At 44.8% G+C, this 12,761-nt stretch overlaps 1 protein-coding gene across 1 annotated transcript in view; it reads right to left on the bottom strand.

Annotated features, from left to right (window-relative positions):
* Positions 1-12,761, bottom strand: part of PANX1 (pannexin 1) — a 40,697-nt gene that overhangs the window by 14,134 nt on the left and 13,802 nt on the right. The window contains exon 2 of the mRNA XM_061202699.1: positions 1,415-1,554. Within this exon, the coding sequence (XP_061058682.1) occupies positions 1,415-1,554 (140 nt within the window). The remainder of the gene's footprint in view (positions 1-1,414; positions 1,555-12,761) is intronic.

Genomic DNA, 12,761 nt, shown 5'->3' on the forward strand with positions numbered 1-12,761 from the left:
TCCAAAGAAGAAAGGAGTCAGTGTAGGGCATCATTGTGCCAAATGGCACGCAATACATAAACATGAGGGAAACAAGCCTGAGTCACAGCAAAGGACTTAAACTGTTCTTTTTAAAAAAGGATGCTGACTGTGTGTTCAGCAACAGGTCAAGGCAGGAGAGAGTCAAACAAACGTCAGCCTTTGGTTTTTTAGAAGCTAACATACCGGGACTTCCTGGGTGGTGCAGTGGTTAAGAATCCGCCTGCCCATGCAGGGGACATGGGTTTGAGCCCTGGTCTGGGAAGATCCCACATGCCACGGAGCAACTAAGCCCACGTGCCACAACTACTGAGCCCATGTGCCACATCTACTGAAGCCCACATGCCTAGAGCCCATACTCTGCAACAAGAGAAGCCACTGCAATGAGAAGCCCGCGCACCGCAACAAAGAGTAGCCCCCGTTCACTGCAACTAGAGAAAGCCTGCACGCAGCAACGAAGACCCAACGCAGCCAAAAATAAATAAATAAAAAAACAAACAAACAAACAAAAAAAACCTAACATACCATGCTTTCCTTGGTGGATGCTGAAGATACACAAACATTCTATTCATTTTCACGGTGAACAAAAGAACCAGTGGCTGAAAGTAATGACAGGCTGAAACAAAGTCCTACTTTCACAAGTATGGAGAAGACCCAACGGAGCTGCTTCATTACGCAGAGAACGTCCTCCTGCACAAACCTGCCAACTCTGGCCCAAGTTCCACACTGCCCAGCCTTTGTGAGCTCTGCCTCCACACTCCCCCGACCACGGAGCTCCTGACCTGCTCCTCTTCTCTGCAGGACATTGGTGTCTCCCAGGTAGCATCTCCCCTTCCTTGCAGCACGTGGACCCATCAGAAAGCAAAGGCATGTATTCCAAAAACTGTGCTGCAACCAATACCCCCAGACGGCGTCATCCCTGGGCTTCTCGATGCTGCAATAACACATGCGCTGGAAGCTACTGACCTCTACGTTGGTCCTTACTTTTTCCAAGAGACCCTGTGTGTGGTGGAATAGGAGCTGGCCGAAGCTCTGAGTCCCAACTCTGCTGTTCTCTAACAAAGCTCACTGAGGCATAAAAAAAGTACTGAGAGCCTCGTATGGTTCAGACACCGCTGGGCATCAAGGGTAGAAAGGCCACCGAGACACATGAGGTGCCGGCCACTATGCAGCTAAAATCAAGGAGCGCCTCAGTTTCCCATCTGCTCAAGGAAGGTGCTGGACCAAGTAATCTCTGAGGTTCCTTCTGATTTTAATGTGCTACAGTTTTACGATCTGAGTTACAGCCCTGGTTGGCCACATGCATCCATGTGGCTTTGGACTGGTGCAGCCTCTCTGGGCCTCAGTTCCCACGTCTATAAAGCAGACAGGTGATTTTTGCAATGTCCCCAGTTACCTTATGCAGACACAATGGAAGGTTTCCAGAGTCACCCTGCAAGGAGTCCTTCTGCTGGACGGCTGCCCAACAATAAGAGTCCACGAAGGAGGCCTGACGCCACGAGAAAGAACTGGGGGAGAAGCAGCTTATTTGGGTACCTAAGAAACAAGAACAGATTGTTCCAAGTAAATGAAAGTGCAGGTGTCTGGACCCTTCCTGCCCCGCCCATCATCCCTCCCTCCCTGCCTCAGACGTTCAGGTGTTTGCTAAGTCACCAAACACCACTACAGGAGCGAGGCCAGCACCAAAACCAAACCCCCAAGTCTGCAGTAAAGCTGAATATTTGCGAGCTTTCTGGCCAACACTGGTCATGACAGCAGCTTGGGCTCAGGTGGGGAAAAACTCTTCAAAGAAGTGAAACCATCATAAAGGAAAAGTGAGCAGGAAAGGAACCAGAGCCAAACACGTGCAAAGGAAACATGCCGAGTTGGTTTAATTTGGGGTGAGGATTGAGAGGAAGGAGAGGGTTATAGGGTGGGGAGTAGGGAGAGAGGAGGAGAGTCAATACAGAAAATTGAACCAGAAAAGGAGTCCTTTTTAGAGCAAAGAAACAAAGAACATTCAGCCTGAGGAAGAGAAGGCTGATGGAACATTTGGTAATATAACACTGGACGGCAAATCGACCGTTTTCCAACTCCTCTAAGAAAAAAGAAGGCACAGGCCAAAACTGCAGCCCAAGTGGTTTCCATTCAGAAGGCAGGTGCTCCAAACTGCAAACCTACAGGCAGGGAGATGGGCGCGGGATGGGAAACCAGGAGAGCTGGGTCCCACTCGAGGCTCTGCCGTTAACTTGCTCTTCTGGGAAGGGGCTCTGGACCTCGGTTTTCTCCTCTGCAAACTGAGAACTCCATCGCTCCGCAAATGCTACCGTTACTACCTGGAAGATTCTTCATGCTCCTGAGTGCCTCCTGACTCACGTGGGCCACCGTGGAAAACAGGCCAGTAGGACTTTCGGGGTGCAGGGCTGAAGCTGTGTCTCCCCTCCTTGCCAGCAGGCAGAGGGCCTGGTGCTGAGCCTCGCCTGGCAGCCCTGAGCCCAGCCCCACTCCCCTGCCCCATCAAGCAGGTACAGGAACATGTGTCCCTTCCAGGCACAGGGACCAGCTGCTGGGGGACAGCTGACACGCTCTCTTCCACAGCCTGCACAGCGGGACAGTGCCAAGTGCCTGGGCTCTGATGTTAGCTGTATCTAAACCTAACTCTGACCCTCACAGCCGGGTGACCTCAGGTCACTTACTTACAAAGCCAGGGATCTCCAAATGGGGATGACATTAATGTCTAGATTCTGAGTAGTGTACCTGGTTCCCGGCAGTTGCACACTGCACATCCTTCTGTACCAAGTGGCTAGAAGATTCTGTTACAGCTTTAAAGATGCGGGAGAGGGGTGCCCACCATTCTCCCTCCCCACCCTGCAGAGAGGACAGGACAGTAGGAAGACACTGAGCTGGACTTCCCTGGTCCCTTCATGAGGGACATAAAAAGCCTCAAAGGGTCGCCCTCCTCTGGTGAGCGGTCGGCCTTTATACTTGTGATAGGAGAGGGTAGTGATGGTATGTTGTCCGGAGAGTAGATTCTTGTGGTGAAGGGGGTACAACGGGCCAGGCTCTGAGTACCCCCTCTTCTTCATCAGGTGCCTTTATGCCCACAGACGTCAAGAAGGGACTTCTCAGATACAGCCCTTGGAGATGACTGTGAAAAGTCACACACTTTCTGAAAGCATCCTCTAATAGGGTAACTTCTTGCCAACCAGGAATGGCTTAAATATGAGTTGGGGGTGGGAAAGACATTTTAAGGTCCCTTCCAACTCTTATCCCATTAAACTTGAGTTCTTACATTTTATAAAAAATAGAGCAATCAGGATAGCACAGGACCCCCGGGGCTAGCTTTACTCTGCTCTTGCATCAGTTATTCCTTTGTCAAATGCTTCTAATGAGGTCCCAGACACCAAGGCTTACTGGGCATAAAACAGCAGATACCGTAAGAAGGACAGACAGGCCCCAGGTTATAGATGGATGGTTTCTGGCCAGTTGCTTGCTTAGCAGCATCTGTCCAAACACATTCTCCTGAAAATGGACAATGCTGTTAGGATTTCATGGAAACCTGTCTGGCCTGTAGTCCTCGTGCATGTAGCCAGCATCTAGTAACCTTCTTTCCATAGGAAAAGTGCTTCAAGTTGTCCTGGGACCTCAGGGACCTCCCCCAGGGCAGTGATGGAAACTGCTGGAGCATAAATAACTCAACTTCTTCACACCAAAGCTTTTGCAAACGAAGAAGAAAGGAAATTTAACAGAGTCTACAGACAGGTTGAGCACGTGTTGAGCTCCTAAGTAACTATTCTTCATCTGGAATGGTAGATCAGAAGAAAAGACAACCAATATTCACAGGACACCACACCACCTTTAAATCATTACATTACCTCATTTAAACCTCACAACCAAATCGAGGGAGGGGAATAGACAGACAGATAGGTCTCATCTTCATTTTACCCTGGAGGAAACCGAAGCTCACAGTAATTCAGCAATCCCTCACCCAAGGAAGTCAGTGGTAGCATCAGAATTTGAATCTGTATCTAACTCTCAGTCTCTTAAAATGCCCCTCTCTGGACCAGTCACTCCAACAAGGCCGAGCTGGAGGAGGTCCTGGGAGCCGGGGCTCTGGTGGAGCGGGGTGGTTTGAACACTTGGTTACTCCAACTAACCAGCATGGGCAGAGCTTCCTAGCAAGGGTCAAGGTCAAATCTGAGAAAAGGAGCAGATCAAGCCCTGGGTATTGGATATTCCCAGGCCAGAAACGGGAAACAAAGGAAGTTAAGAGCCAGGAAGGGGCAGGAGCTAAATTGGGAGCGAAGGGCAGGAGTAAAGGGAGGGACCTGCAGGAGGTCCAAGCAGGAGGGTGCAGGGACCTGCCCGAGCTGGGCTGTACAGCCCTAACACCTTCACCCAGGGCCGGACAGCCTAGCCTGGCCTAAAAGCACCCATGTCAGGAGGCTCAGCTGCAGCCATGGGGCTAGGATGCTCGGGACCTGGACCATCGTGATTCATCTCCAAATGTTAACTCCACATCCTTTATCTCATTTACTCTTCAAAATGATATTGGGGGGTGATCATTTTGTAACGGATAAAAATGTCAAAATCACTATGTTGTGCACCAGGAACTAACACAGTGTTGTAGGTCAATTGTACTTCACAACCAAACACACTCATAGAAAAAGAGATCAGATTTGTGGTTATCAGAGGTGGAAGATGGGGGGCGGGGGAACTGGATGAAGGCAGTCAAATGTACAAACTTCCAGTTATAAGGTAAATAAGCGTTAGGGACGTAACGTGCAACATGATACATATAATGAACACTGCGGTACGTTCTATATGAAAGTGGTTAAGACAGCAAATCCTAAGAGTTCTCATCACAAAGAAAAATTGTTTTGCCTTTTATTTTGTATCTATATGAGACAATGGGTGTTCACTAAACTTACTGTGGTCATCATTTCAGGATGTGTATAAGTCAAATCATTACCCTGTACACCTTAAACTTATACAGTGCTGTCTGTCAATGATACCTCAATAAAACTGGAAGAAAAAAACCAATACTATTGGGAGGTAAACAGGTGTTTTATATATTTTCCTAGTAGTCTTCCAGTAAGGAGAGCTTCCGGTCTCCTTCCTCCACCTTTTTAAACTGTTGCCAGATCATCCACCCTCAAGCTCAGTTCTGATCTTGACACTCCCTTGGCTCAACATTTTTTCATTGGTTCCCCATCACCCAGAAGACAAATCCAAACTGATGCTCCAATCCAACCCAATTATTGCTGTGGCTTGCACAGGCCCCATTTGCTCCTAAATCTGTGCCTTTCCTCACATCAATCCCTCTGCCCGGGGGGCCCTCTCTCCAATACTTGTTAAAGTCAATGCCCCTCCATGTCCACCTCCATGGCCCATCCTTCAAAGCCCAGCTCAGATATCACCCTCTGCATGAAACTGTCCCCACTCAACTCCCAGAGCCCTTTAAAGCCATCAGAGACAGATAATCACCTTCAACCATGTGGTACAGACATGCACGTCTTATCTCCTCTAGTAATATCTCAACTCTTGGCTAGCAGAGTGAACATACACACACACACACACACACTCTCTCTCTCTTTCCCTCCCTCCGTCCCTCCTTCCCTCCCTCTCAACTTCATAGAGCACCCTGTATCAAATAAATAACACCTGTCTGGGTGCTTTAAACGTTCCCAAGTATTATGATAAATAGTATCTCAACTAACAGTCAAGTCTTCCTGTCAGATACTACTATCCCAGCTGAGGAAACAGAGTCCCTAATCCACAGTGATCCTCCAGCCTGGGTCCCATGCCCTTTCCACTCCGCTCTGCCGCGTGTTGGCTGAATGAGGGCACTCTGATTTCTAGAGAGTAGCTTTAAGTGAGATCTGCACCGCCTTTCACAACTGTACAGAAACCGAGAAATAAGTTTTGGCTTTACACCAAGAACAATACCACCACTTCTGTCCAGCTGAGAGTGCAGACAGAGCTGTGGGCTTTCCATATGTGTCTGGCCGGATAGAACGAAAGATCACAGGCAGGAAACGTGTGCTCCGGGGGCTCCGTGGCAGCAGCTGCAACATCTGCTAACAAGTGACCCATGTCACAGACATCCCTCCACCCAGCCTCCGGGCCCCGGTCTGGAGCCTAGGGCGTGGGTCACCCCTTCTCCCTAAGTGTCAGCCCAGCTAAAACCAGTTCCTGTACCACAGACGCAGCTGGTGGAGAACCAGAGGGTAACACAGCCTGAGGGGAGACAGGATGGGAGCCAGGGAGGTGGGCCAGCCCAGCAGCTTCTCCGTGGCACCAACACTAGCTAGTGCAAGGCTAGTACAAGGCTCTCTGTTCCTGGTCCACCCCATCCAGAGGGGCTTTGGCCTCGTTTTGCTGTCCATCTTTTTTTGATAAGCTTTCTTTCATTCTTCTCATTATTGTCACCCAGTTGCTTAGGAGGGCCCACATGTGAAGGGCTGTGAGTTCTGAGCAAGCCCCCAGCATCTTCCGACAAACATGCATCCTCCCTCCCCGGGTGCTGTGTGGGAGTAAGTTATCTGTGTTGCTTCTGCATTTAAATGCTACATGCAACTGTGAGGGTAGCGCAGGAATCAGGCTTCCTGAGAAGTTAATGCAACTCGCCAAAATCGCAAGTTTAACAAAACACCAATAGAAAGATCTAGTTAACTGCCTGGGAGGACATTAGAGGAATTTTCAAACGGAAGAGATTCTAACCTGGTAACCAGCACAGTGAAGAGAGTGAAGGGGCAGCAGAAGCAAGAAAAGGGAACCCCCCCCCTTTGCTGTGTACACTGACCCCATTTTAAAAATGAGGAAAGTGAGGATCTCGTGACTAGTGGGTTATAGAGATGGGGTATCAACCCAGGTTTCCATCTTTACCTTCCAAACACGAGAAAGAGGAGGCAAGAAGCACAGGTTATTGAAGAAAGTTGGGTCAGAGAAGGTCAAAAGAGAAGGAGGGAGACAGGAAAGTTTCTTTGAACAAAACAGTAAGTCCTGGGCTTGCTGTTTCTGGGAGGCAGAAAGGGAACACAGCAGTCATTACTATCGATAGAATATTTTAAAAGTTTGCAAAATGTTTTTATTTTGCAAAACAAAAACTCAGTTCTATTTCACTTTAATGTAAATGATACACATACACACACCATTCACACATATATATACACATACCCAGGGGATCCAGGTAGGTCATAATACAACCTATGAAGCACTGAATTTGAAAGTTTTTGCTATATTTTAAGGTTGCCAAAAAAACTGAAAACAACTGTATTATAAACTCTCAAGTTCAATGGGGATAATCACATAGAAAGGGACCCTGACTGTGTGATAGAGAAAGAGATGGGTAGTGGTCAGCGCTTAAAAATAAACATGAAATAGTAACAAGAACTCATAAGGATGAAACAGGCCTGAAAATGTTTCAAGCACCCTTGACACCAACATAAGACCAAATGAAGTCTGCCCCAAAGGATCCCTTCTTGCCAAATACTCAGAGATCCCAACCCTGATAAAATAGAGTAAAATTCCAAGAATCTCAGGACTACTTCTCTCTCTAAAAAAGAAACAAATTCCTCCCCTTTCACCTCTCCAGGCGACTTCAAACCAACCTCTAGCTTCCAACACAAGCAAATAAATAAAGTCCCAAATGGTCCATTCTTGCCTTCACTTTTGCTTTGCGGGAACTGACCCCACGGCACAGGTGTTTTAAACCAGTGTGAAAATATATAAGTACTCTCTGTAGCCCAAACTGAAAAAACTGAATTGGAATGATAGTTTTCTTTTCCTTTAAACCAAGGTGATTCACCAGTTCTCTTTTTTCCCACAGCTAAGCCTGGCTTTTAAAGACAACCCAACCAGAGCTAATATCTGCTCCTTGATAAGATGGGCATAATCTAGTGTTATCTTCTAAATGAGTCCCAAGAAGTCCCCAGATACTTCACTACCCATCCCAAGCAATAAACTGTTTGGCATTTCTGCATTAATAGTTTTCTGCTTCTGGGTCTACCAAATTAGACAAAGGCCCATCAGTGCACAATGCTCTCACGTATGGAAGGGAATAACAGCCCGGACCACATGGTCCAGGATTTGTGACTACAGGGCAGACAGCCAAGGGGACATACAGTCAAGGTGGCGAGCCTCCGATGGAAACTGCAGGGCTCCTTTAATTCAGTCAAGAATGATGGCGTAAACAATATAATATTATACAGCCTGCTAAGTGCAAGAGCGGAAGTGAAAAGGGAGCCAGACAGAGACTGCAGCTTGAAGGAACCATGAGGCCAGCACTATACCCAGAAGAAGAGACTAGACAACTAAGCAGCGGTTTGAAGTGTCGCTTTCCTGAGGTGGAGAATCCAGTCCCTCAGTACATCCAGAACGTCTAGACCACACAAAAGAAGAACTTGTATTAATCCAACGTAAAACCTGACAATTGTCCAGTGAATAAAGTTTCAATGACCTGGGTACCAGGGAAAAAAGATATGAAAACTTAATGTTCTAGTAAAGATGCAAAAAAAGTACTCAATGTATTTAAATATTATTTTTTTTTAATTTTGATCATCTGAGATTAACTAGTTCAAACATACAGAAAATTACAGAAAATAACATAACAGATACCTAGGGGTTTAAAACAATATTGACATTTTGCTTTGTTTACCTCATCTCTTTTTTAAAATTAAACATTTTATTTTGAATTTTTTTCAGACCTATAGAAAAGTTACAAGAATATTACAATGATATTCAGCTATAAAAGAGAAGGAAATCCTGTAATTTGTGTCAACACGGATGGACCTTGAGGGCATTATGTTTAGTGAAATAAATTAGACAGAGAAAGACAAATAGTTCTGATCTTATTTATATGTTTTATCTAATAGAACTGAATTCACTGAGACAGAAAACAGATTGGTAGTTGCCAGAGGCCGGGCATGGTGGGGTGAGGGAAATGGGTAAAGGTGGTCAAAAGGTAAAAACTTCCAGTTATAAGATAAATAAGTTCTGGGATGTAACGTCAGCACAGTGCCTATAGTTAACCATACCGTATGGTATATTTGAAAGCTAAGCAAGTAGATCTTTAAAGTTCTCATCATAAGAAAAAAAATTATAACTATTTGAGGTGATGATATTAATGAAATTTACTGCGGTGATCACTTCACAATATATACATATATCAATTCATTATGTTGCACACCTTAAACTTATGCAATATTATGTGTCAATTACAGCTCAATAAAACTGGAAAAAATAAATAAAATTTGTAAATGTATAAAATACAGTATCACCATAAAAAATAACATTACAATGAAATACCATTGTCAACATTCTGCCACACATCCTCCTTTTATATACATGTATGTATAATATATACCTTTTTTCTGAACCACTTGCAGAGATTATGACCCTTTCCTCTCAAAAGTGTGTATCTTCTAAAATAAGATATTCTCTTACATAACCCAGTTCAATTACCAAATTAAAAAACAACAACAAAAAAAAGAAAACACTACTGCTATCTATATTCAGATTTCCCGAACTATCCTTTACGGCAATTTTTTTTTTTCCTCTACTCAGGATCCAATCCCTCACCACACACAGTACATTCAGATGTCATGTCTCCCTAGTCGCTTTATCCTGGGAGGGTTCCACAGCCCTTCTCTGTCATTCAAGACCCTAATGTGTGAAGAGCATTGGCCCTCTGTTTTGTGCGACACCCCTTCATTTGTGTTTGTTCATTGTTTCTCCATGCTCTGATCTAGGTTCTGCATTATTGGCAGGGATCCCAATAAGGGAAGGGCTGTTGGTCATCCACAGGACACCCCTGGAGGCACCTGACAACAGTTTCCCCCATGACAGGTAATGTCACTGATGATGGTCACTTGGTTAAGGTGCCTTCTGCCAGGGCTCTGCTGTAAAAGTGCCTTTTTCCCATGAGAAATAAGTGGTCTATGGGGAGACGACCCTCCTAGACTGTAAGTATTCTGTTCCCCAACAAGCTTTCACCCAGTGGTGAGTCAAATACTTCAACTGTGGTTGCAAAATGAAGATTTTCCAACTTTATTCTTCCCTCTACATTTATTAGCTGGCATTTTACTATAAAAAGGAACTTCACCTTCCCCACATGTTTTTCTTTTTTAGCATAAACATGGACTCATGTAGTCTTTTGTTTTTCAATATTTTATAATCCGTTACTTTTATTTATTTTGATGCTTAAATTGTTTCAAACTAGCTCCTGTACCTAACATGCTCCCCTTGGTTTTGAGCACTTCCATACTTCCTGGCACAAAATGCTCTGGGCTTATCTTGTACTTTCCCTGCCCCAGCCCTAAAATTGGCCATTTCTCCAACGAGCCTTCGGTTCCTTTAGTCGGTAATAAAAAAAATTTTTTTAATAAGTTTATTTATTTATTTAATTTTTGGCTGCATTGGGTCCTCGTTGTTGCGCGCGGGCTTTCTCTAGTTGTGGCGAGTGGGGGGCTACTCTTCACTGCAGTGCGCAGGTTTCTCATTGCGGTGGCTTCTCTTGTTGTGGAGCATGGGCTCTAGGCTTGCCGGCTTCAGTAGTTGCAGCACGCAGGCTCAGTAGTTGTGGCTCATAGGCTCTAGAGCGCAGGCTCAGTAGTTGTGGTGCACAGGCTTAGTTGCTCCGCAGCATGTGCAATCTTCCCGGACCAGGGCTCGAACCCGTGTCCCGTGTCCCCTGCACTAGCAGGTGGATTCTTAACCACTGCGCCACCAGGGAAGTCCTGGTAATAAAATTTTAAAACAAAGATTTGGATGCTAGCTGTGCTCACTGCTACTGAGATGTCATTGCTCCCAGGCCCTTTCAACAGACAGATAGGAAATCGATTTGTGTGTGTGTGTGTGTGTGTGTGTGTGAGTTTATGATGAGACTTGAGACTTCTAATTCCAATCCAACACCACTGGGATCTTCCTTGTCTTCCCTCATTCCATGTTTGTATCTTTCTTTCATTTAGACCCTTAGCTCCCAAATACATCAACATAGTTACTCATTGGCTCAATCCTAAAAATTCACACAAAATAATTTCAGAACTTTTAGGGACTTCCTTGGTGGCACAGTCGTTAGGAATCCGCCTGCCAATGCAGGGGACACAGGTTCAATCTCTGGTCTGGGAAGATCCCACATGCTGCAGAGCAACTAAGCCCGTGCACCACGACTACTGAGCCCGCGCGCCGCAACTACTGAAGCCCACACGCTCTGGGGCCCACGTGCTGCAACTACTGAAGCCTGCACACCTAGAGCCTGTGCTCCGCAACAAGAGAAGCTACCGCAACGAGAAGCCTGTGCACCACAACGAAGAGTAGCACCCCCCGCTGTAACTAGAGAAAGCCCGCGTGCAGCAACGAAGACCCAATGCAGCCAAAAAAAAAAAAAAATAATAATAATATTTCAGAATTTTTAAAGCAAAGACATCTTCTGGTATTTATTTTAAAAGGTTCACTCTGGATGCTATGTCAAAAACTGGCCATTCAGGGTCAAGAACCGAAGTAGAGACCAGTCAGGAATCTATTGCAATAGTCCAAGTGACATAAAAAAGAATGAAATAATGCCATTTGCAGCAACATGGATGGACCTAGAGATTGTCATACTGAGTGAAGTAAGTCAGAGAAAGACAAATATGATACCACTTACATGTGGAATCTAAAAAAATTTATAAAACAGAAGTAGAGTCACAGATGTAGAAAACAAATTTATGGTTACCAAGGGGGAAGAGGGGGGAGGGATAAATTGGGAGATTGGGATTGACATATACACACTACTATGTATCAAATAGATAACTAATAAGAACCTACTGTATAGTACAGGGAACTCTACTCAATACTCTGTAATGACCTATATGGGAATAGAATCTAAAAAAGAGTGTATATGTGTATATGCGTAGCTGATTCACTTTGCTGTATAGCAGAAACTAGCACAACATTGTAAATCAACTATACTCTAATAAGAATTAATTTAAAAATAATAAAAATAAAAATAACGATAACACAAATAAAAAAAAAAAAATAGTCCAGGTGAGAGAGAGTATGAAGAAATAGTCACAGCACACGTCTGCCTGAAGTCTCTTCCATCACCTCTAGGTCCTAGCCTGGTCCAGGGCAAAGGTTTTGCTTCTGTGAAATGAAGATTAACACAAAAGGTAGATGAAAGGTAAAAAGGGAAATCAATACAAACATCTCTGCTATAATACAATTTGTGTATTTAAAAAAAAAAAAGTAGTATTCTGCAAAATCACTAAAATAACAGAGCTATGGAGTATATAGGATTGAGGCAGATCACTCAAAGTCTCTGCAGATTTTGTACCTAGAGCACTAATCAAACAGCAACAATCCTGATTAAAAACACAGTAGTGTGATGAAGGGTGTGTAAGAAAGGCTGCTGAGTTATGCACCCAAGTAAAAAAGTGAAACACACAAAGACCAGACAAAACCGCCAGACAGACCGACAGATAGCACCTTCAAAACAGGGCATTTGACCATGTGCAGCCAAGAGGGAGAGCGTGGGGTTAATGGGCATCATGTGCGCCATATTCCTCTGAAGCTTGCTTCATCCAGATCTTCTTCCTTGGTGGCACAAATCATTCACATGCTGGAAAAAAAGTGTATGAACCAATGTGACTCACACATGATACTGGTATTCCCTATGTGCTAATCACATATAGGCTACTTTCCATCACAGAATCACCAAGAACAGATGTGATTTACTAAATACTACGATTAGATAGGAATTAGATGCTCTCACTCAATCAAAT

The sequence above is a fragment of the Eubalaena glacialis genome, chromosome 10 (genome assembly GCF_028564815.1).
Source record: "Eubalaena glacialis isolate mEubGla1 chromosome 10, mEubGla1.1.hap2.+ XY, whole genome shotgun sequence".
NCBI lineage: Eukaryota > Metazoa > Chordata > Mammalia > Artiodactyla > Balaenidae > Eubalaena > Eubalaena glacialis.